The following is a 25,090-nucleotide window of genomic DNA, read 5'->3' as shown; positions in this document are numbered from 1 at the left end:
AAAGGAATTCTGGATTGCTCTCCCAAGACAATGAGAAATATTTATTTTTCCATAAATCGCTAGTAGAATGGTTACACAAAAATTTAACTAATATATCTCCTAGCTCTTTTCAAATGAGTCTCAGAATATTCTATTTGATTATGGAATTTGGCAACTTTGGCTATTTAAGAATAATAGGATATTCAATCCTCCTTCTAAAACACTAAACCAGCTAATGCACAAAACTTTACATTTTGCCAGAATTTTATCATCTTGTATATAATAGGAAAAAAAAAAACAAAAAAACAAAAAAAAAAAAAAGGAACAAAAGTCACTAAAATAATATTTGGCGTCCTCCACAACTCTCTTTTGTTACTTTAAAAACAGGTAGTAGTTCTAAAAATAACATTGGTAAAGTAGGAGGTGGAGTTGTATTAAGAGACAACTAGGGAAGAAGAAAAATAGGTTTCTCAATTTGCATGGGCACTACCACAAATAAAATTACAGAAATATGAGTTGCTAGATATGGTTTAAAAATGGCTAGAGGGTTAGGATATAAACATATAAACCTAGACATTGGCTCACAAATTCTCCTCAATTGGCTAACAACATATGGTGTTCTGGCATTGAAACTTTTTTGTTTTGATTTTGGATTGCAGGATGTTGCATGGTCAATAATGGATCATCTTTCCACACCACATCTTTCATGAAGCAAATGGTATGACAGATGAACAAGCAAAAAGGAGACAGGAGTACAAATGCAATTCCAAAAAATATAATGAATGTCCAAATTTTGTTTATGTAAAATATGTATGTGGTATTTTGACACTTCTTGTGAGTGCCCAATAAATAATACTTGTAAAAGTGCTCTTTAGATAATAAATAAATCATCTTTCTTTTAAAAAAAATTCCAACGTTTTGCGTGTTTAAAAATAGGTGAATAAGAGTTCAAGATAGAGAAGTGTTTCATGTCTTTAGGTGACTTTTTCCTTCTTTAGTAGGTGATAGGTGACTTTTTTTTTTTCGTTGATAATCAGGTGATAGGTGACTTTTTCCTTCTTTAGTAGGTGATAGGTGACTTTTTTTTGTTGATAATCAGGTGATAGGTGCCTTTTTCCTTCTAGGTGAGTTAAAAGGTTTGACTATCAAACCAAGTTGGCTTCCTGTGAATGTAGGAATAGTGTAGTTTTTGTTTTTAATTTTTTTTGACATTTACTTTTAGTGGTGGCTTGTAATGCTTTGTTTTCTTGTCTCCTTTGTAATGTCTATATAAGGCTAGCTATGGATTGTATCAAGGCATTTGATAGAGAAGTGTGGTATGCAAGAATAAGTGGTGAGATGGCAAATAAGTAGTGAGTGAAATAGAGTGGTGTTTGTATCAAAGTGTGTGCGATGTTATAAGTATCAATAAAACTTATTTTTATTGATAACTCATTTGTTATTCTATTTGAGTGTAGTAAAATTTATCACGAAATATTTGACAAGTGTGGGGGCCTTTTTTTCTTTTACTGTGTTAGGCTGGGCTGCTCCTTTGCGATTGTAGGCCCAAGTGTTCTAAGTTGCGGGAGTCGAGACCGGTCCAACTAGAACTCAATTTGGCCGGCTTGTGCGCAAACTATGCCTTGTCTGTCAGGAGAGTGCTTGCAACAGACAGATACAATTGATAGAACAGAACCGTGTATTCTGGAATGACCAGATAGTTCTTTTAAGTTCTTTTAATAGGAAATGACCAAATGATCCATAATCATAATGATATTAACAACTTTCACAAATGAAATAGTAAGGGCAAATGGTAATAAAGATTAATCAACAGATAAAGGAAATAAGTTCAATTAGGTCCGCAGGAGCAATGCCAAAGAGGAAGAACGCCTCTTCTCAACACGATTAACTTTCGAGGAAAAAATTCTTGCTGTGGAAATTAATGGGTTTGAGGGAGGCGAACCTGAATGGATAATGCCCAGGACAATTATAGAAGAGAGCAGGGATTTGAGAGGGAGAGAAGGGAAGGGACCTATCAGTGCATGCCACTAACTCTTGCTCTTTTTCTCTTTATCTTTCTCTCTTCTTTTTTTCTTCTCTCTCTTTCTTTTCCCCGAGTTCCCTTTTCTTTTTCTCTCTTCGTCTTTTCTTAGTGATTTCCACGATCGTGGTTTTTAGTATTGTGCTTCTCCTATTTTCCTAAGTATGCCTCAGAGTCCTTGTTACGTTGTGTTGTATTGTGTTGTGTCCCTGTACACGGCAGAGACTTCCTTCTTATAGTGCCTACTGTGACCAGATTTTACTATTTTACCCCTTAACTACCTTTGTCTGGTCTGGGTGTACTTGCCGACCATCACTGTTCCTTCTGCGAGTCCCCCTATTACAGATAAAGACAACTATTTTGTTTGTTAATCTGCCGTGGCACCTTTTCCTGCCGCAGTGATGTTTCTCTCTCTCTATCCTTCATGGCATGCACCTAATGGTTCCAACTCAGCTTTCCCTTTTTTGGGAGGTATGTCATCCCAGCAGGACGTATCCCCCAAAAGAGCTTGAGTAGGAACCTCAAAACAAGTCTTCCCTTCTCCCCACCGCCAAACCATGCCCTCTTACCTCTGACCCATGATCTCACTATGTCCCGTATTGGCTGGGTATAGGCTGGTGGTGCCTGGATCTTGCGCGTGCATATGTCTGAAATCTGCCTGCTGTTCATGCATCTGCCATAGACTGGAGACTTTGCCTGTACTGCCTACCGTCCGTTTCTGGCTTTTCATGAGCTGCTACTCTAATTTCCCGCTTTCTTAGGGTCTGGGCTTTACTCAGTACTAGGCTTTGCGTTCTTTTCAACCCAATTCTTTAATTGCCTTGGCTTCCTACTGCATTACTTGGTATTTCCTGCTGCGGCAGCTTGTTCCTGCTGGGCCTTTTTTCAAACCTGCCATTCCATTCTTTCCCCCAGTGGCTTAATATGGCCACTGGTGTTCTCATTTATGGGCTCTAGTGTCCCTTTCTTTTCCCTTAGGCCTCTCCAGCCCATTTACTTCCTTTGGACTTCCTCGGCCCATTTGCTAACTTCGCATCCCATGGGCTTTTACTAACTTAATTGGGCTTCCTTGGCTCAATTTTCTCATTCTCGTCATTGGGGTTCATGGGCTTGTCATTATCCCCTACTTTTCTTTGTTTACATTGCTTTGGGCCTGCCGCGGCCCATTCTCACTTTTCGATACCATATACTGCCCATGGGTGTTATTTTCTCTCTTTCTAGGCCTTTTAGGCCCACTTACTTCCTCAAGACCTATTTGTTTATATTAAGGGCCTGTGATCCATTATTTCTGTCGCTTTTCTACTGCCGGTATTGTTGGGTTGGGCTATCTTCTGTCTATTTCAAAAAATGACCCCCAACAACAAGATACTTTATTTTTAGTATCAAATTTATTTTGACAAAGTTTCCGCAGTGGCAAATCATAACACCCCCCTTATGTTATAGTTCTATGTTTAATTAATTGTGTAACATTTAAACATTGGAGGTTTTTAAGTATAACACAAAACCCCTTATGGTATTGTTTTATGTGAAAATACATCCCTTAATATGGAAATTATCATCACATGAACAATTCATTATTTATTTTTGTAGATATTTAACGATTTATTCATAAAAATACCACATGAGATTAAGTGTAATGTTCAAAATTTCAAGGGGTTTCATGATTTACAAAGAAACAACAATGAGGTTTTGTGGAGTTTCTTTTATTGTTATTATCATCTACTATACCATAATTTTATTACCTAACTTAAAGTTATATTAATAAGATAAATTAAGTATGCGAAAGTAAATTGAGAAGCAAGGGAAAATGATTTTTCTTAAAAACATAAATAACAAAATTTATCTCACAACACACAAAAGTGTGTTAAAAAAAAAAAAAAGAAGAAGAAGAAGAAGAAGAAGAAGAAGAAGAAGGTTTCTAGTAGAGTTATGGTCCATGCAGCGTGCCTCCCACCCAACAATTGTGAACTGAGATATATGAAAACCAAAATAACGAAGAATGTGAATGGGCCATGAGTTCAGCCCAATGGACATCATCTACTAATCAAAGGTCACGGATGATTAGATTCATCACCTAATCATACTTATTATTATTATTAAATTACATTTTTTTTCATACTAAATTTTTGTCTCATTTTCAATAGCATGCAAACAATCAATTTACCATCGATATTTTAATTTGATAGGATTGTATCAATATTCTTCATATTGTCTAAATTGGGTGCTAAAAAAATAATAACAATGATTTTTCGTTACAACTAATTAGGGTAATTTTGTCATTACATCCAATTTTTGTCTCATTTAACTCAATTTATATGTAAATACAATTCTTCAATTTGGTGTGTTAATCAAATAAATTGATAGTTTGGGAGATATTATGAATGAGGTGAAAGTTTAAAGTATAAAAGTGTAACTATTATTATTATTATTATTATTAGGAAGCAAATTACAGGAAACTCCCCTACAATTTTCCTAAAAACACGAAACCTTCATCGAGCTATAGAGCATTAGGCCTGCAGTCATGACAATTGGACACTAGGGGACCTCTTAGGTATAATATTGAAGGTCCTTTATCCCATGTAGAAGAAGAAATTAATGTAGAATTCATGCATTAGGGAGGTGCATGAAATCTAAAATCCTTTACCATTACACTACTTGCATGGCATTCCTTTGGCACAATACCATGTCCAACCAAACAAACTAATTTGGCAAAATAGTAATGGACAGAGCAATGTGAAAGTAGCATCCAACTCACATGAAGAAATTCAAATTGATAAAAGTCAATGGAATTGGATATGGAAAACCCATGTCTACAATATATATATCAAACTTTTATATGGAAATGCATTCATAATAGAATACACATCCTTTGTTACTCACCACCAACATGGTATTGGCCTTGAGTGTTTTCGATGTCTCAATTTTGAAAGTATTTTACATTCATTCTAGACTGCCCTTGGGCAAAGGAATTCTGGATTGCTCTCCCAAGACAATGAGAAATATTTATTTTTCCATAAATCGCTAGTAGAATGGTTACACAAAAATTTAACTAATATATCTCCTAGCTCTTTTCAAATGAGTCTCGGAATATTCTATTTGATTATCGAATTTGGCAACTTTGGCTATTTAAGAATAATAGGATATTCAATCCTCCTTCTAAAACACTAAACCAGCTAATGCACAAAACTTTACATTTTGCCAGAATTTTATCATCTTGTATATAATAGGAAAAAAAACAAAAAAAAAAGGAACAAAAGTCACTAAAATAATATCTTGGCGTCCTCCACAACTCTCTTTTGTTACTTTAAAAACAGGTAGTAGTTCTAAAAATAACATTGGTAAAGTAGGAGGTGGAGTTGTATTAAGAGACAACTAGGGAAGAGGAAAAATAGGTTTCTCAATTTGCATTGGCACTACCACAAATAAAATTACAGAAATATGAGTTGCTAGATATGGTTTAAAAATGGCTGGAGGGTTAGGATATAAACATATAAACCTAGACATTGGCTCGCAAATTCTCCTCAATTGGCTAACAACATATGGTGTTCTGGCATTGAAACTTTTTTGTTTTGATTTTGGATTGCCAGATGTTGCATGGTCAATAATGGATCATCTTTCCACACCACATCTTTCATGAAGCAAATTGTATGACAGATGAACAAGCAAAAAGGGGACAGGAGCACAAATGCAATTCCAAAAAATATAATGAATGTCCAAATTTTGTTTATGTAAAATATGTATGTGATATTTTGCTACTAGACACTTCTTGTGAGTGCCCAATAAATAATACTTGTAACAATGCTCTTTAGATAATAAATAAATCATCTTTCTTTTAAAAAAAATTCCAACGTTTTGCGTGTTTAACAATAGGTTAATAAGAGTTCAAGATAGAAAAGTGTTTCATGTCTTTAGGTGACTTTTTCCTTCTTTAGTAGGTGATAGATGACTTTTTTTTGTTGATAATCAGGTGATAGGTGCCTTTTTCCTTCTTTAGTAGGTGAGTTAAAAGGTTTGACCATCAAACCAAGTTGGCTTCCTGTGAATGTAGGAATAGTGTAGTTTTTGTTTTTATTTTTTTTTTGACATTTACTTTTAGTGGTGGCATGTAATGCTTTGTTTTCTTGTCTCCTTTGTAATGTCTATATAAGGCTAGCTATGGATTGTATCAAGGCATTTGATAGAGAAGTGTGGTATGCAAGAATAAGTGGTGAGATGGCAAATAAGTAGTGAGTGAAATAGAGTGGTGTTTGTATCAAAGTGTGTGCGATGTTATAAGTATCGATAAAACTTATTTTTATTGATAACTCATTTGTTATTCTATTTGAGTGTAGTAAAATTTATCACGAAATATTTGACAAGTGTGGGGGCCTTTTTTTCTTTTACTGTGTTAGGCTGGGCTGCTCCTTTGCGATTGTAGGCCCAAGTGTTCTGGGTTGCGGGAGTCGAGACCGGTCCAACTAGAACTCAACTTGGCCGGCTTGTGCGCAAACTATGCCTTGTCTGTCAGGAGAGTGCTTGCGGCAGACAGATACAATTGATAAAATAGAACCGTGTATTCTGGAATGACCAGATAGTTCTTTTAAGTTCTTTTAATAGGAAATGACCAAATGATCCATAATCACAATGATATTAACAACTTTCACAAATGAAATAGTAAGAGCAAATGGTAATAAAGATTAATGAACAGATAAAGGAAATAAGTTCAATTAGGTCCGCAGGAGCAATGCCAAAGAGGAAGAACGCCTCTTCTCAACACGATTAACTTTCAAGGAAAAGAATTCCTGCTGTGGAAATTAATGGGTTTGAGGGAGGCGGACCTGAATGGACAGTGCCCAGGACAATTATAGAAGAGAGCAGGGATTTGAGAGGGAGAGAAGGAAAGGGACCTATCGGTGCATGCCACTAACTCTTGCTCTTTTTCTCTTTATCTTTCTCTCTTCTTTTTTTCTTCTCTCTCTTTCTTTTCCCCGAGTTCCCTCTTCTTTTTCTCTCTTCGTCTTTTCTTAGTGATTTCCACGATCATGGTTTTTAGTATTGTGCTTCCCCTATTTTCCTAAGTATGCCTCAGAGTCCTTGTTACGTTGTGTTGTATTGCGTTGTGTCCCTGTACACGGCAGAGGCTTCCTTCTTATAGTGCCTACTGTGACTAGATTTTACTATTTTACCCCTTAACCACCTTTGTCTGGTCTGGGTGTACTTGCCGATCATCACTGTTCCTTCTACGAGTCCCCCTATTACAGACAAAGACAACTATTTTGTTTGTTAATCTGTCGTGGCACCTTTTCCTGCCGCAGTGATGTTTCTCTCTCTCTATCTCTCATGGCATGCACCTAATGCTTCCAACTCAGCTTTCCCTTTTTTGGGAGGTATGTCATCCCAGCAGGACGTATCCCCTAAAAGAGTTTGAGTAGGAACCTCAAAACAGGTCTTCCCCTCTCCCCACCGCTAAACCATGCCCTCTTACCTCTGACCCATGATCTCACTATGTCCCGTATTGGCTGGGTATAGGCTGGTGGTGCCTGGGCCTTGCGCGTGCATATGTCTGAAATCTACCTGCTGTTCATGCATCTGCCATAGACTGGAGACTTTGCCTGTACTGCCTGCCGTCTGTTTCTGGCTTTTCATGAGCTGCTACTCTAATTTCCCGCTTTCTTAGGGTCTGGGCTTTACTCAGTACTAGGCTTTGCGTTCTTTTCAACCCAATTCTTTAATTGCCTTGGCTTCCTACTGCATTACTTGGTATTTCCTGCTGCGGCAGCTTGTTCCTGCTGGGCCTTTTTTCAAGCCTGCCATTCCATTCTTTTCCCCAGTGGCTTAATATGGCCACTGGTGTTCTCATTTATGGGCTCTAGTGTCCCTTTCTTTTCCCTTAGGCCTCTCCGGCCCATTTACTTCCTTTGGACTTCCTCGGTCCATTTGCTAACTTCGCATCCCATGGGCTTTTACTAACTTAATTGGGCTTCCCTGACTCAATTTCCTCATTCTCATCCTTGGGGTTCATGGGCTTGCCATTATCCCCTACTTTTCTTTGTTTACATTGCTTTGGGCCTGCCGCGGCCCATTCTCACTTTTTGATACCATATACTGCCCATGGGTGCTATTTTCTCTCTTTCCGGGCCTTTTAGGCCCACTTACTTCCTCAAGACTTATTTGTTTATATTAAGGGCCTGTGATCCATTATTTCTGTCGCTTTTCTGCTGCCGGTATTGCTGAGTTGGGCTATCTTCTGTCTATTTCAAAAAATGACCCCCAACAACAAAATACTTTATTTTTAGTACCAAATTTATTTTGACAAAGTTTCCGCAGTGGCAAATCATAACACCCCCCTTATGTTATAGTTCTATGTTTAATTAATTGTGTAACATTTAAACATTGGAGGTTTTTAAGTATAACACAAAACCCCTTATGGTATTGTTTTATGTGAAAATACATCCCTTAATATGGAAATTATCATCACATGAACAATTCATTATTTATTTTGTAGATATTTAACGATTTATTCATAAAAATACCACATGAGATTAAGTGTAATGTTCAAAATTTCAAGGGTTTCATGATTTACAAAGAAACAACAATGAGGTTTTGTGGAGTTTCTTTTATTGTTATTATCATCTACTATACCATAATTTTATTACCTAACTTAAAGTTATATTAATAAGATAAATTAAGTATGCGAAAGTAAATTGAGAAGCAAGGGAAAATGATTTTTCTTAAAAACATAAATAACAAAATTTATCTCACAACACACAAAAGTGTGTTTGAAAAAGCTAGTTATTTATACTAATTTTTTTTTAGAGAGAGTTTCAACTTATAGCATCTGCTCTTAATAATAGTTCTTTATCATCAAATCAAGACTAGTTATCTATACTATTTTTAAGAGAATAGAACTCTTTATTATTCATCTTTTATACTTCCAATAATAACCATATTACCTAATTAAGATTTATTTAACGATAACACAAGTTAAGGGTACAAAAGTAAATTGAAAATTTTTAACTATCCATGAAATAATCCCCCCCCCCCCCCCCCAAAATGAGAAAGATAGCGTTTGATTTACTAATAGCGGCTTAAGAACATCAACTATACAATCATTTGCTTCAACCCCACCTCCCATAGACACAGGGGCAGCTTAATTTATTTGGGGGCCTAAGGTAAAAACTAAAATTGAGGCCTTTTATATATTTAAGTATGATTTTTTTTTTTAATTTAAATTCAATTATCTTATTTTAGATGCAAAATTACTACTAATTAACATGAATCATGTAGATTTTTTTTTGAAAGTCTATAGACAAAAAATTTGACAAAACTTTTCACATCTATTGACGTGGCAGATTGATAATTTGATAATGGTAAGTAAAAAAGTGATATTAGTAGTGGACTTAGATAAAAACTAGTAAAAGTTTGTCAACTCAACTTGTGAAAAATGTTGTGATTTTCTTTTTTGTATTGCTCTTTTTTTTTAGAAGCTATATTCATAATATTTTCATAACAAATCTTAAGTGTTAATTTGTTATTGGTTCTAATTTGAACTCACCATTAAAATTAATTTTTTATCATCAATAATACCGTGTAACAACCTATCTCTTAGGATTTATTTTGAAAGTGTTGTGAAAAATGTTGTGAACGTAACATTTTTTTTTTCTTTTATTTTCATTTGATAAAAAAATATTATTTTATTCATTGACTATTATTTGGACTTAATTAATACTATTATAATATTTTTAAAAACCTCTATTGATTAAAATTTGGGGGCCTTTTTTCTATTCGGGGCCTTAGGCGACCGCATCGGTTGCTTTATACATAGAGCCGGCACTGCATAGACACACTACTAGTGAGAAAAAACAGTTTCAAGAAGTTCTTTTCTAAACCTTATTTTTATTTTTTATCATTTCTTTTCTATTTTAGGGCGAAGATAATTTCTTTGTTAATAAATATACTATTTAAAAAAAAAAAAAGTCTCTATAGAATATTCTTATTTTTATTCTTATTCTTATGTGGTACATACATGCGTCATCTAGGATAAAAATTTGTTTATATGTTAAGATATTAATAATTATGCCTTTACCATTTATGGTTTAAGATTAAAAATACATGGGTGAGGTGTTCATCCAATACTTCTACACAAGACATCAAATAAACACCTACTCATTTTAGGACACCGAGTTGTATTCATATCAGCTTTATTGGAGTTAAAACCAAGAAAAAATCTAGAGCAACGACAATATGTTACAACATTTTCACACTATTCTTATTTTGAGTTATAATAAGTCCCCAAATATCCTTACTTTGATTATGATCTACCACGATTTAATGCTCTTTGTTTGTTACAAAAATGTCGCGAGATTTTGTGTCATAAAACTCTAAACCCAAAAAAAGAAAAGAAAATGTGCTTCTGAATCGGATTGCCCAATTGGGGCATCTGGCACCAAATCCTTGAGGTATAGAACCCAAATTGCCATATCCGTATGCTCCCATGTTGTCTTTATCTAAATTTGGATTCCATGCCATCACTTCCACCGTTAAAACTATTGTACCATAGACCGCAGCCAATTAGGCCCAAATACGCAATTTACATCACTCATTAACCAACCAAGATTGATCTCCCTCTGTACAGTACTATTCCTGCACCACACCGTACAAAAACACCGCTTCTAATCCAAACACACATAATTCAAAAATGCCGCTCGAAGTCCTCATTATTACAAATATGCCATTCCGCACACCGTTTTTTTCTATCTGAACGAATAAAAAAAAGAAACAACCAGATTTTGAAGACTCGTCTGCACACACTAAAATTCAAAGTCTTCTTTCTCTCTCTTTGAAAATTTTCTCGCACTTTCTCACCGATTTTCCGGGAAAATTTCTGATCAGGTATGCTCTCTGTTGCTCTCTCTCACTCTTTCTCTTACTTCCTTGTTCGCTTTTATTTGACTCCGTTGAAGTGAAAGATACAAAATCTTGAACGAAACGTTTGAGGTCGCTACGAAAATGTGAGTAAACGAAAGAAAAATCGAGGTTAGGTTTTTGGATTCTTCGTTGTATGAGAGGGCTGAGAAGTGGTTTGGAGCTTTGGTTTTGTGCGTCGATTTGGCTGAAAACGAAGTTGTTTTGGTTTTTTTTTTTCTTTTTTCTCTTTCCTCCTGTTTTCTCAGCTTCCAAACGGAGGGAGTAGGGTTCAAAAAGGTTAAGGGATTAGGGAAATGGATTTATCGTGTTTCTGTTTTCGTGTTTGTGAAGGAAATTGGAACTTACTTTAGGTTAAGAAAAGAAACACTGTTTGAATTTTATATCCTGTGTGTGTGTATGTGTTTGTGAGTGTGTGTGTTATTTGTTGTTTGTTAAACTTATTTTGAGCTGAAATACACTGAAAGAAACCACATTTATAGTTAATTGATAAACTTCAGACAAGCTAGCCCCCAAGTCTTAGAAGCTGCATTGTTGTTTAAATATTTTTGCTCTGTTTTTTTTTTTTTTTTTAATTGGTAGGTTACACGCCGAACCAATGGGTTACTGGTAATCTAATCCTCTACTCATTGTTTGTAATTATATTTCAACTTTGCAATAAAGATAAGCCACATTGCATTTGGCAATTTAATAATTTCATTGGCAAAGGAATGGATGTAGCTACATTTCCAAGATGATGAGTAATTATTGGGTACTCCTGGAGTACGGTGACGCATTGTGCCCCTCTCTCACATTTATAGCGGATTCTACTAATTAAATTCATGGTAGGGTCCACTATGAGTGTGAGAGGAGGTAGCAGCACGTTACTGTGTTCCGGGTGTATCTAATCATTTTATGAAAATGACAGTCAAGCTCCTTCAGTAATTAATTATTGCTTGTTTATTGTCGGGATGAGATCCCCTCACATTTAAAACCTCCAATTCCCTCCATTTTTGGCCGGATGTGAGACGCGTGGCATTTGTTTGATTTTGTGTAGTTTATATGGGTTTTTAAGACATTGAATTTTTTAGATGACACGCGTTTTACATCTGAATTAAAATTGGAGAATTTAAATGGGTGGCGTCTTATACCATTAATACTCACAAGTGCAAAAAGTGTGCTTGGTTGAGAATTTATCACATAAATTGATAAGGGTGTCAGATAACAATTATCACAGCAGATGTGTATAATATAGGGCAATAGTTCTAAAAGAAAAAATGCTTGATGTTAAAATATGTGGGCATTATTTGGAAAAAAAAAAAAAAATCAAAGTTATTGTGCGATTTTACGAGTAAGTTGAAATGTAAGGGTTCAACCTTGTGTTTTACTTGATTTTTTTTTTTCCCCTTCTCTAATACAGTTTTGCATTGCTTGTATATCACTTGTGCAAAGAGTGGGGTTATGTTAAGTAATCTTTCATATAATTTGATAAAGGTAATAAAAATTATCACAACAAATGCATAAAATATAAGGGCCACAGTTTCACAGAAGAAATGCATGATGTAAAAACGTGGGGGCATTATTTGTAAAAGAGTTCAACTTCTTGTGAAATTTACAAGTAAGACGCCATTAATTCCAATGATACTTTATGTTTAGCAATTCATCCATTTATTAACTTGGTTTTCTTTCCTTCTCTAATACAGTTTTACAAGAATAGCCCACCGCAAATCTTTCGTTCTTTAATTAATGATGCGTCCTTGATATAGACCCTTGTTCTTACATGCTGACGCTTTGAGTCCAGATAGATGGCAAATAAGGAAAATGAGGATTTCTATTACAACCTTCCAAGGAAAGAGCTTCAAAGTTTGTGCAAAAAGTATGGATTGCCTGCTAATAGGTCACATTCTGAATTGGCAACACTGCTGATCTCCTACTTAGAGGTACTGTTTACATGCTACTTGTTTTTGTTTGACTAAAATAAATCACATATAAAGGGAAGCCAGAACCTTTTTTTCCCCTTTGTCTGTTGTTACATGTTGATCCTTATTACTGTGTTGTTTCTGTTTGTGCACACCATATTACATATTTGAGCTCATAGTTATAGACTCTTAGTGCGTATGTATTTTACACACATTTTTCTCCCACTTCCCTTCATTTTAACCTTTTGGGATTGATGGTATTCTTTAATAGGGTATTAAGACAGCTTTAATTTGAGAATACCTCCCTCTTTTCCTTTTTTTTTTTTTTTTTTTTTTTTTTTTTTTTTTAACTTATCAAAATGAAAACTATTTGAGGTGTTCTCAAATTACAGCAACATGATCTGTGTAGAACAAGCATGTCATGCTCAAGGGTTAAAAGGAGTCAATATGAACCATGGAGTGGGTTTTTGAGCTAAGCATTAAGGATTTAAAGGCTTATTTCCGATTGGTTTGAGCTAGTGCCAATATGGAGCACTCAGCCCAGGCTTGCTTGGCTTGTTTAATTGGCAAGAGTTGTTGGTTTATATGGAAAGAATGTAATGAGCAATAAACATGGGGATTACCCATTACCAGTTTTTGAGGGGCACTGCTTATTTTACATTTTAGAGTCAGTCTATGATAAATTTTAGTAGGTAAACTAACAGAATGGGCCTAAATTGCCCAAATTTATTTTGTGCAAACTTTGCTAAATTGGAACTTGGGCTCAAGTTTACTTGATTAAGCTTGTTCTTTAAAATGCCAATCAAGTCTTTGGTTAGGTGTGCTTGTGTACATGTATAAAATATATTGTGTGTGGCCTTAGTGGTCATTTACGAAGTGCTTCTTTTTGTAAAAATGAATTATTTCCTTTTGAATTGTTGAAAAGTATTGAAATATATGGTCTTAGTGATCCATATCTATCGACCCATTTATCATCTATGAAGCACGGGTGCGTTTCCCGATTTGGGTGCGGATGTGGGTGTGGGACTCGGCAATTTTTGAAAAAGTAGGGTGCAGGTGTGGCGGGGTGCAGCGATTAAAAAATTATTAAAAATATTTTTATTTATATTTTCTATATATTTTTACTATTAAAATATTCTTAAAAAACACATTACTATGCCTTGATTCACAAAACAAATAAAAAAGAAGGCAAGAAACACAAAACAAACACAAAACACAAAAGAAGCAACAAATATTCCGAATAAAATTGAGGAAGGACAGATTTAGGATGTTTAGGCCTCATTCAAAGCTGATTTCGCTGTTCCGGCATGATTCGAGGCCGATTTCGGCTTGTTTCGGTCGCCAGCCGATACGACCCGATTTGGCCAATACGGCCCGATTCTAGCGGAATCTGCCCAGTTCAGTGCGAATCGAAGCTGAATCGGCACGAATCGAGCCGAGTCGGTGTGAATCCGTGAAAAAAAAAAAAAAAAAAGGCTTAGACACGACACCGACATGCGGGCAGCCGCGTTGGACGCCGCACCCCGTGTTGGGTTGTGTCTGTGCTTCATAGTTTATTATTTTCTTGAATATGTAATTTATATCACAATGCACTAGAAAAATAACTAAAAGATTTTGCCATCATCACATATAAGCATATAACAAATTTACCATAATTCTTTAGAGAGTGGACATTTCCTTGAATTCAATTCAAAGAGACCAGGGATGTACTTAAACTTAAATTTTCATTCCTTGATATAGACTAACTCGTCTATATTATTTTTTACATACTAAAAATGCTCAAATTCTTTGTATCCATTAGATTGTTCATTGTCATGCTTCTCTAAACTTTCTATTTTAATAATATGCTTTGAGTTCACATTTATTTAAGATGAAGTTGAAACTATTGTAGTCAAGTTATACACCCATCATTAATATTTGAGAATTTTCCAGAACAAGAGTTTAAATTCAAAATCATCCGTGGAAAGGGTAGGAGGGATCAATGGGGCTTCACCTCCTACATCATCAATACCGCAACTGCAGCCTGGAGCGCTGTTCAATCCTGCAGAGGATGCCCAAAAAGGTTTCCAGTACTTGCTGATTGCCTTATAAATTTGAGCTTCTAATATGTAAAATTAATCTTGTATTGCCTAATAGGACATTTGTCCTGACTTTGTGATGAGAACATCTTAAATGGATGAACAGCAACTGATTGCTTCTGTCACAGATGGCAATGGATTCATATTGTGTCTCAGAGAGGAAGATAAAAAGGGAAATTGCTCTCAAAATATTAAATACCATGATAAGGTTTGATTCCTTATGACTGAATTTCTTTTAGATAGATATTGAATGGCATACTAAATATATTCCTTTCCAATTATCACCATTCTTTTGGGCTTATTGTATTGGTATGTGAATGACAGTTTGTTTGGGAAAGATTTCTTGACTTAAGATACAGCTTGTGGACCCTATAAGACAGTGCTATTTCCAATTCTTATTAATCGGAGAGGGGTCTAAATAGCTGCATCTGTTTCATGGCTTCTCCTCCTAAGCCATTTTTAAGACCAATGGCCCAATGCTGCAAGAAAGATATTATAAAATTCTCAGATAAGATAGAAAGATAAAGAGCCTGCTGCAGATATTGTCTGACTTCTCTGTATATGCACCCTTGCTTAAAATGTAGAAGTTCAAATTACCCTTCACTAATAAATAACTCTTCTAACCCTCACTGTCAAGTTTGTGGACAGGTGTCTGTCATGGTACGTAATGCCTAACTTTTCAAAAAGATTTGGAACTGGTTCTTACTTAACGTCTATGTAAAAGTATCTCCCAATAGATCACTGAACATATGTTATTTGCTTCCTTATGACCATGTCTCACACAAATTGAAACTAGATTTAGTGTGTTTGGTTCACTCATGACATACTTGGTTATTAGCTATATTAATTGTTAATCAATTAAAAAGAAGTCTTGATGGGCTTGTTATTAAAAAAGTGGATCTCCTCCAAGAGAATCTCACCATTTCATCTCACATGTTGTATAAGCCATAATCAATAAATCTGAACAGACTGACTATTGCTCAGGGAGAATAGAGGAATTTACTGGGGAAAAAATTGGGGGGTTAGCAAGACTTTAAGCATAGACCTCATGGGCAACCAGAGTCTTCTATGATCTTATAAAATTGTTAAACAAGGAAGAAAGATACTGAGAATAGGAGAGAGAATTTACCAAATATAGTGGCTAACTCCTCTTTATAAATAGCATTTTTTATAATATAAAAAGTACAAAATTAACCCTCACTAATACATGGGTCACCTAACAAAAGGATTGTATCGTCTTGCCATTCACCTCTAGGAAAGCGCTGAGTATCAGACATGGGAGAGTTTTATTTGGCTACAACTTTTAGCATGAATAGGTAAGATGGTGAAACAATTTTACACAAAGACTTTAAGCAAAGACCTTATGGGCAACCAGAGTCTTCTTTGATCTTATAAAATTGTTAGAAAAGGAAGAAAAATACTGAGAATGGGAGAGAGAATTTACCAAATATAGCGGCTAACTCCTCTTTATAAATAGCATTTGTTAAAATATAAAAGTACAAAATTAACCCTCACTAATACATGGGTCTCCTAACAAAAGAATTGTACGGTCTTGGCATTCTCCTCTAAAGGAAAGCACTGAGTATCAGATAAGGAAGAGTTTTATTTGGCTACAACTTTTAGCATGAATAGGCAAGATGGTGAAACAATTTTATGCCAATAAGCTCTATCTCAAATGCACCTCATCTTCTTGTAGGAACAAGGTGGAGGGTATGGGTTCAGGATTCACTGGACAGATGTAACCTTCCAATAAAAAAGAAAAAAGATGATGAAAAAACTGTACTAATTCAACTAGGTGCAAGGAGAAGACAAATCTCTTCCTTTTATTTATTTATTTTTTCCTTTCTTTTTTGGTTGTTTGAGTAGCCTGAGAAGCTGTGAATGCTACAGGTTGGGATCCCTTCTTTCTTGTTTGTAAAAACAGTTTTTTATCTGTTAGATTCCTATTGTTGCACCGTTAGTATTCATATGTGGCTTCCTATGCAGGATGCTTTTGGTGGTTCAGTATGTCATCTTAAGGAGATGTCCCACTCTCACATTGTTTTTCAACATGACAAAAGTGGTCTTAATCATGATGAGACCCTAAGAGAATGCCCTAGTAACGCTTTTTTGGGTTTTGCAAGAGATGGCACCGTGGAAGATATGCCCCAGATTAAATATAGTAACACAGATGCTGATGCATGTCCTGTAGAAAATGCTATTGCTGCCTCTATAATAAAATCTCCAAGAGTTCCTTCCGCTTCTTTTGAGTTTTATGTCATGTCAGAAGAGGGGATCAATCTATATGTTGATTTGAATTCAAGCCCATCAGAGTGGACTAAAAGATTTAAGAATGAGGTTTATATTTGCGAGGGTATGCACAGGAACAAGTCAGGAAGTCTTCATCAGGACCTTGGGCACTTTGGAGAGGCTAATAAACAAACAGAAAATTCCTTTATAGGTAATGTAGATTCAGTCCAAATCAATGATGGTCATGTACTAAAAAGATCTTCCCCAAGTTCAAAAATGATAGAAGATGATCATATGGGGTTTGAACGACCAGATAAAGGTGATGCATCTTTACTGTCCTCTGCAATAATGTCTTGCGGCATGGCCTTAGATGAATCAGAGAATTTGAAGAAAGATCAAGTGCTTATCTCATCCGAACCCAGTTCTAATACACAGGACCAGATAAATTCTGCTGCTGAATCTTGTGCAAAAGATCAGTGTACTGTAATCCTTGATTCAGACGTCACTGACACTCTGCAGTTAAAGTCAGCAAGCAATTCTGTGGTCAACTCAGAATCCAATTGTCCACTTAGCCCTCTCGCATCAAAGGATCAAAATTCAAAAGGTGATGAAATTTTTGAGAACTCAACCATGCAAAACAGTTGCAGTCTTGTGAACCCTAGTGTGGTATATCCTGGATGTTCTGCAAGCGGTTCTCTGGAGATGCCAACATCAGACGTTGCAAGTAAAGATGCATCAACTTCAGCTTTTGAAACCGATGGCTTGCTGGATTTGGTTGATCCTAAGCGCAATACAGAACAAGGTGGATTAGCCAACTCAAGTGAGCTTAATCATGACCTTTTGCCAACATGTGTCGAAGAATGGGTATGTTCTGTTCCTCTACCTCTCCACCTGAGTGATACAACACCCCACCCCCCTCCCCACAAAAAAAAAGGAAAAAGGACTATCACTAAAAGTATTCCCCATTTTAAAATTTTGTCTTTTTTGCACTTCTGTTTTTATTTTTATCTATAATTTTATTGCAAAAAACTTGTCTATTTCCTGAAGATCAGGATATGTGTAAATGCTTTATATGGTGGTGTTTTACATGTGCTGCATCATGTACTACCAGTATGAGAGTTATAATTATGCTAATTGTCAAGTCAACACATAAAAAAATGGGCATGATAAAATTATATATGAAATCTGATCTCACCATGACGTGCAAGGGTTTTTTTTCCAATGAATTTCTACTTTGTGTTGTAGGCAATTGTTTGTTCCATGCTTGCCAATATATTTTAGCAGAGGTAGTTGAGAGTGAATGTTTGAGAAGTATATTGTAATTTTTAGTGATCTAATTGTAAAATTTTGGATCACATTTAAACCCAGCCACATGTCTATCAGTTTAAATGATAACAAAATGCCTGCTTTTGCCTCTTTCTAGCTTGTTAGTCAGGTACATATTGGTTAGCAATTGATGGATTCTATTATGAACACTTGGTTTAGTATCATTTCTTATGACTAGTTATTTTGTCTGTGCTTCTTGATGGATATTTTTAAATAAAGTTTGCAAGTATATTGTACCACACATATATGAGACATACCAGTCTAGGAATTTGACTATTCGGTTTTGGGCTTAGTTTTCTATTGGTTATTTTCTTCCTTGGAGAGAGAGAGAGAGGGAGGGAGTTAAATATGTGATGAATAATTAACTCTCTCCATCCCTCCCTCCCTCCCTTCTTCCTTGTATAGAGAGAGAGAGGAGCGGGTGGAGGGAGGGAGTGAGTGAGTTCATATTCATTATGTATGCCTGGAATTTAGGTTGCAAATGTAGATATACGGTTTTCTGCCTGGTAAATTCAACCATGTTGAAATTTTGTGACAATATCCTTTTGTGTACAGGAGAGGAGCAACATTATCAATGGAAGGGAGAGTTCAGAGTAATCTTCCTTCTCGGTCAAATTTCTTGTTATGGCATGTCTAAATTTGCTGTCGTAATCTGAGAATGAATCTATTTTGCTCCTTTCAGATGCTCACAGATCAATAACTCAGTTGAGAGGACTTGTATAAGCTCTAATGATACAGAATCTAAAGAACTTCACAAAAAGAGGAAACATGTGGATGGAGAAGATAGAAGTCCCTATGGTAAACCTGATGCAAAGATTTTAAGAAGCTCAAATCATAGTGCTCGTGGAGCAATTCCTAGAAGATCCATGAGGCTGATTTCTAAGGTTATTTTTTTTTTTTTGATACTTTCCTCTTTAGATTTGCAATTGATTGTGGTTTTGGTTACCAGTAAACGTAAGCCATCCTTCTTTCTTTATTGGTAAGTTATGCATCCATACCCTCCAACCAATTATCATGAGAGAGGAAGTGCCAATTAAGCTATAGCTCATTGGCAATTTCACCCTTCCATATTGTTTCAAATCATTTTTAAATGTGCTTAATCTGTTCTTCTTAGCACTTCAAAGGGTACTTTTGTTTCATGTATAATTTCTTTTGGGTTAAAAGAAACAGTGAATTTAATTTTTGTTCCTGTGTTCTTTTAACCATTGGGAAATATAAAATATTCCCTTTTTTGTTCCCCAATAAATTTGGTAGTACTTTTTCTGTTTTTTTATTTTTTCCCCCTTCATCTTGATACAGTACTTAGGTGCTGTTCTTTAGGTTTCCCTTTTAAGATTTTGCCATGTGGATTTTTTTTTGTCCTTTTTTTTTATTCCTCTGTTCTTTTTTTAGAGGAGAAAAAAGGAGTCATGCTTTTGAGTCTTGGTTGAACTTTCTATGAAAACCAGACGCTAACAGAAATAAAATCTCAATTTTAATTTTTATGAAAATTACAAAAAGATCAAGACAAATTTTCCAATGATGTTCTACGCCAAACCCCTTTACCCAAAAGAACTCATCCTTGAATTAAAGTATGAAATTTCGAAATCTTCCATATTAGAAGAATAGATTTTTTGATTATTCAACCCCTTTTGTATTCTTTTCAGATACGCATTTAACCTGTTGAACCAAACAAGCAACTTGAAATTCAAATAGAGAAGATTTACCAAATTAGAACATCCAAATCAAATCTTTCATTCCTGACAAAATCAAATTGTTGTGAAACTTCATTATTCGCAAAATCAATTAGATCCTCGGGATTGTGGCCTTATATTTTGGAAATTTCCTTATTCAATAGATCTTTGCTTTCGATCTTTTTAACTTCCTCAATCAACTCCATTTTTAGATCCTCGGGATTGTGGCCTTATATGTTGGAAATTTCCTCATTTAATAGATCTTTGCTTTCGATCTTTCTAACTTCCTCAATCAACTCCATTTTTTCCTCTTGATCTCTTCATGATTTTTTCATCAACTTCCAAATATTCAGTTTGATTTGATTTCTTTGGCATAACTGTTGAATGGAACTTTCTTCCTAAATAAAGCAAAGGTTCTGAGTTCTCTAATAATACAAACTTTTGGTTTCATCCTTCTTCAACAAACAGACATGGCTCTTAGAATTATATACTGCTACTTTTTCCTCAATCCATGGCTTACCCAAGAGTATATGATAGCAACATTTTGGATATGTCATAATTACAATGCAGAAACTTCATCATTATAGTTATACAAAATGTAATATGAAATTTAAAATTTATTACCTGACGCATCCGAATCTGCAATTAGTTGAGCAAACTTTTCATTAACATAACTTTTAGGTGAATTACCTTGTATGACAATTTGCACAACTTTTCCAAACCTCCAAGACAATACAAAAAGTTTTAAACTTATGATTCATGAAATTTCATCATTTCCATTGGTGTCGTCCCTATAGAGGTGCCTATGAGAATATCCAAAAATAAGTCTAACGATAGGTTAGTCGTAAAATAGATCTCTAACACAATCCCATTTCCTATCCCTGTTCCTGCCAATGTATAACTCCAAAGCATCAAGCCAATCATTTATCTCTTTGAATTATGCTCTAGCTTATGTGTTCAGCTTGCTGTTTTAGGGTTTGTAATGCCTCCATCTTAACTTATCAAGTAGCTTGAATGGCTTGCACCTTCTTGATCATCATCAACAAAGTGGTTGTTTTAAACTTTGTCACTAGCAACCAGGCTAGTCAAGGCTTTAAAAAGGAATTGCACCTGATGTAGTATGATAGTGGAAGAAATGTTAGAGTAATAATTCCTTGAGTCTACAAGGTTGAATTTCAGCACACCAGATGAGAAAAATAAAAGATTGGAATTCTGTAGATTGTATACTGTAATGATTCAAGATTTACCAATGTGGGATAAAATTAAAGGCTCCAAAGTAGTTATTTTGCAAGGAAAAATGTATTTAAAACAATCTTAATTAATATTAACGTAGTGGCTCTAATTTTACTGAGAAAGCTGGAAACATTTAGAAATTTCAAAAATTACTATTAAAAAAAAAAAAAATCAACAAAAATCTTTCAGGAATGTTCTATGTTAATAGGGTCCTCACCATCCTCTGGCTGCCAGTCCTTGCGATTTCTAGTGGGTTCTTGCTATTACACCAACCGTCAAGTTTACAATGACTATTCATGCTCTCCTTGTCAACACCTAGATTTCACCCATTCATTTCCATTGGTGTCGTCCCTATAGAGGTGCCTATGAGAATATCCAAAAATAAGTCTAACGATAGGTTAGTCGTAAAATAGATCTCTAACACAATCCCATTTCCTATCCCTGTTCCTGCCAATGTATAACTCCAAAGCATCAAGCCAATCATTTATCTCTTTGAATTATGCTCTAGCTTATGTGTTCAGCTTGCTGTTTTAGGGTTTGTAATGCCTCCATCTTAACTTATCAAGTAGCTTGAATGGCTTGCACCTTCTTGATCATCATCAACAAAGTGGTTGTTTTAAACTTTGTCACTAGCAACCAGGCTAGTCAAGGCTTTAAAAAGGAATTGCACCTGATGTAGTATGATAGTGGAAGAAATGTTAGAGTAATAATTCCTTGAGTCTACAAGGTTGAATTTCAGCACACCAGATGAGAAAAATAAAAGATTGGAATTCTGTAGATTGTATACTGTAATGATTCAAGATTTACCAATGTGAGATAAAATTAAAGGCTCCAAAGTAGTTATTTTGCAAGGAAAAATGTATTTAAAACAATCTTAATTAATATTAACGTAGTGGCTCTAATTTTACTGAGAAAGCTGGAAACATTTAGAAATTTCAAAAATTACTATTAAAAAAAAAAAAAAAATCAACAAAAATCTTTCAGGAATGTTCTATGTTAATAGGGTCCTCACCATCCTCTGGCTGCCAGTCCTTGCGATTTCTAGTGGGTTCTTGCTATTACACCAACCGTCAAGTTTACAATGACTATTCATGCTCTCCTTGTCAACACCTAGATTTCACCCATTCCATGGAGACCTGAGCATGCTATTAAAGATGCCCTTGAACCATGTAGTTAGTTATATATTATTTTTAGCAACTCAAATCAAATTAGTTGTGACAAAAGTACTAACCATATCTCCAGGTGCAATAATTTTTTCTGTTAGTTATTTTATATAAGTGATGAGATTTTATATGAATGGAACAGATACCTCATGTACACAAAATTCCCATAAAAAAAAATTACCTTAGTGAAATTAGTAGTACCAGATTTTGTTATTCCAGATGCAAACTCATATATGAAAATTCAAACAAAAGTTGCTTACTGGCTTCCCTTGCATTATAAAACCTTTCTTATCATATCCATGTTCCTTTTCCCTTTTCTGTTTTGGAGCCTTCAGTTTGTGTTAAGGCACTTTTAATTGGGTTCATCACCTTTATTTTTGTACCCAAGGAACAATATTGATGACAAGTGAGGTACTTAGAAGAAAAACTTTAGTTTGTTTCCGTCGCTGCTTAGAGACTGCTTTGATGGAAAATATGCTTCTTTTTATATAATCTATATGTTAGCTTATTTCCATCACAGTTATTCTAAATATGTTTGGTTTTCTTTTGCAGTGAGTTCAGGCCATTTAGATCACAAAAGAAGCATTGGCTCAAATGAAAATATATTTCAGTTTTTCTGTAGTGGGAGTACAGTCTATAGTAAGTATGAAATATTCCTCCACCCCTGTTTTGAAAGCAATAGGGTCAAGTTAGATGTCAAATGGAATTGATCCTATCCATCGTATTCTGTTTGGCATATGAAACAAATCTTTGCATTCTTCATGTGGATTCATTCTTTATTTTAACAAAGCCTTAACTTCAATTTCATGGGTTCTATTTTAGGATAATATATATAATGAAAACAATCTACTTTTCTGCATGGTATATATTGACAATGATTTAAAAAGAAAACAAATAAAATCTGGACACCAGGAAATAATTTAAAAAGTGTAAGAAGAGTGATTGAATGATTCCAGTTTCATGGATTGTTCAAATTCACCCTTACTATACTCTTAATGTCTTTTTCTGACCTCATTCTTTAAGAGTTTAGTAGATTCTGAGGTGGTGATCTTTGAATTTTGGACTAATAATGTCAATGTGTTGCAGATCTCTACATTCTTCAGGGAACATTATACTGATATCCGTAACAAAACTACAAGGTAGTCATAAAACTTATTTTCTTTTCTTCTCTTAAAGTAGTAACAAAGTCAATCATTACTCTTTCAATAGAAAAATTCATTGTTGCGGTGGTGTTGTATCAGAATTTTGAAAACTGGACTCTATTAATATTTTCATCCTGGTGTCATAATTACATTAATTTATTTTATTTGTTGACATGAAACCGTCTTTTTGCTACATGAATATAGAAAAAGAGAACTTGGGTAGAGTGTCTTGACCCTAATTTTATTTTGTTTAGAAGTGAGTGTCAAGCTTCAGGTCAGCTTGACTCATGGACGGAGCCAACCTTGACTGATCTTGCTTGTCCAGAAAATTTTCAGCCTAAAGTGATGTTTGTATTCTTATCAAGATTCTAAATCTTTGGTATATTAGCCCAACTTACACCCATCCATAAGCAGTATTAAATTCTCATATACTTGTGTATTTCATTGTGCCTCCCTGCTTCCTTGCAAGTCCATTTATTAATTAATTCTGTTGGGTTTCGGTTAGTTTCACTGGTATCTATGTTCAGCTACATATTATGACCTGCAGGACAACCACTGCAATACTTTGCGAGCTTGGTTGGATTAGGCTAGCATATTTCGAGCCTTTCGTGTTATGTTATTCAGCTTGAAAATCATGCTTGGGCTTGACTTATAATTGTTGGTGAAGCGGTTTGAATGAAAAAAGCTTGAGTACAAGTGAAAAGAGAGGGCAGTGGGGATATAACAAGGTGTCAATAGTTTGTTCTTTTAATTCTTCCCCTTTTTTCGTCCTCTTCTTTTCAGTCGTGCTATTTGCAATAAATGTCAGAAATGCATTTATATAAAAGCATCATGCAAATACATGATTATCTGATACGATACAGATGAGCAAAAAAGTTAGGTGTCATGATGCTTGTTGATTTATTTTATAGTTTCTTCTAGCAGAACAGCATTTTAAACCTGCAATTTAGTGGTTGGAGGCTTAAGATAAACTGTAGACCCAGACATCCTGGGTTTGATCCCTACGAGTTTCCCAGAATTACTTGATACACAGTTTCTGGCAGGTGGGGCATATATGGTTTACTCCCTAGGGGTGGGTCCAACAGGCCCTACCTAGGTGAAGTTTTATGTTGTCAAAAAAGAAAAAAAAAAAAGAGCATTTGAGTGGGCGGTGGGCCTCAAGATTTACAGCTGTGGAGGTAGAAACGTGCTTATCAGATAAAGCTTGAAACATTTGTCATGAACAAATGTTGCTAACTATGCACCATAAGCTACCCATGTTGCTTCTGCTCGTCCTGAGATTTTCTTCAAGCATCATTACAAAACATTATGATGCCATATTTGGCAGGTTCCGTATCAGTTTTGAAGTGAAAAACAATAGTCCTGACCAACTATCTATATGCTATATTGGCAGTAGAGTAAATGAGATCAAACTATCCCTTTGGGCTTTAGCATTAAGGCGGTCC

The 25,090-nt window shown here is 35.1% G+C and overlaps 1 protein-coding gene across 5 annotated transcripts; it reads left to right on the top strand.

Moving 5' to 3' along the window:
- Window positions 1–10,742: 10,742 nt before the first annotated feature.
- On the top strand, window positions 10,743–24,531 carry LOC112002945 (uncharacterized). 5 transcript variants are annotated; one of them, XM_024035110.2, is made up of 10 exons: window positions 10,743–10,870; window positions 12,586–12,822; window positions 14,734–14,863; window positions 15,008–15,087; window positions 16,866–17,972; window positions 18,990–19,027; window positions 19,117–19,318; window positions 23,056–23,142; window positions 23,590–23,642; window positions 24,193–24,531. In XM_024035110.2, the coding sequence occupies exons 2-8, from the start codon at window positions 12,688–12,690 to the stop codon at window positions 23,056–23,058; spliced, it is 1,695 nt and encodes a 564-aa protein (XP_023890878.2). In that variant the 5' UTR covers window positions 10,743–10,870; window positions 12,586–12,687; the 3' UTR covers window positions 23,059–23,142; window positions 23,590–23,642; window positions 24,193–24,531. The 5 variants fall into 5 exon arrangements, with proteins under 5 accessions (XP_023890878.2, XP_023890877.2, XP_023890876.2 ...); XM_024035109.2 differs by lacking the exon at window positions 24,193–24,531 and adding an exon at window positions 23,903–24,084; XM_024035108.2 differs by lacking the exon at window positions 24,193–24,531 and adding an exon at window positions 23,900–24,084.
- Window positions 24,532–25,090: the final 559 nt, after the last annotated feature.

Source organism: Quercus suber, unplaced genomic scaffold (genome assembly GCF_002906115.3).
Source record: "Quercus suber isolate HL8 unplaced genomic scaffold, Cork oak 2.0 scaffold_164, whole genome shotgun sequence".
NCBI lineage: Eukaryota > Viridiplantae > Streptophyta > Magnoliopsida > Fagales > Fagaceae > Quercus > Quercus suber.
This window is presented reverse-complemented; position numbering and strand designations above follow the sequence as displayed.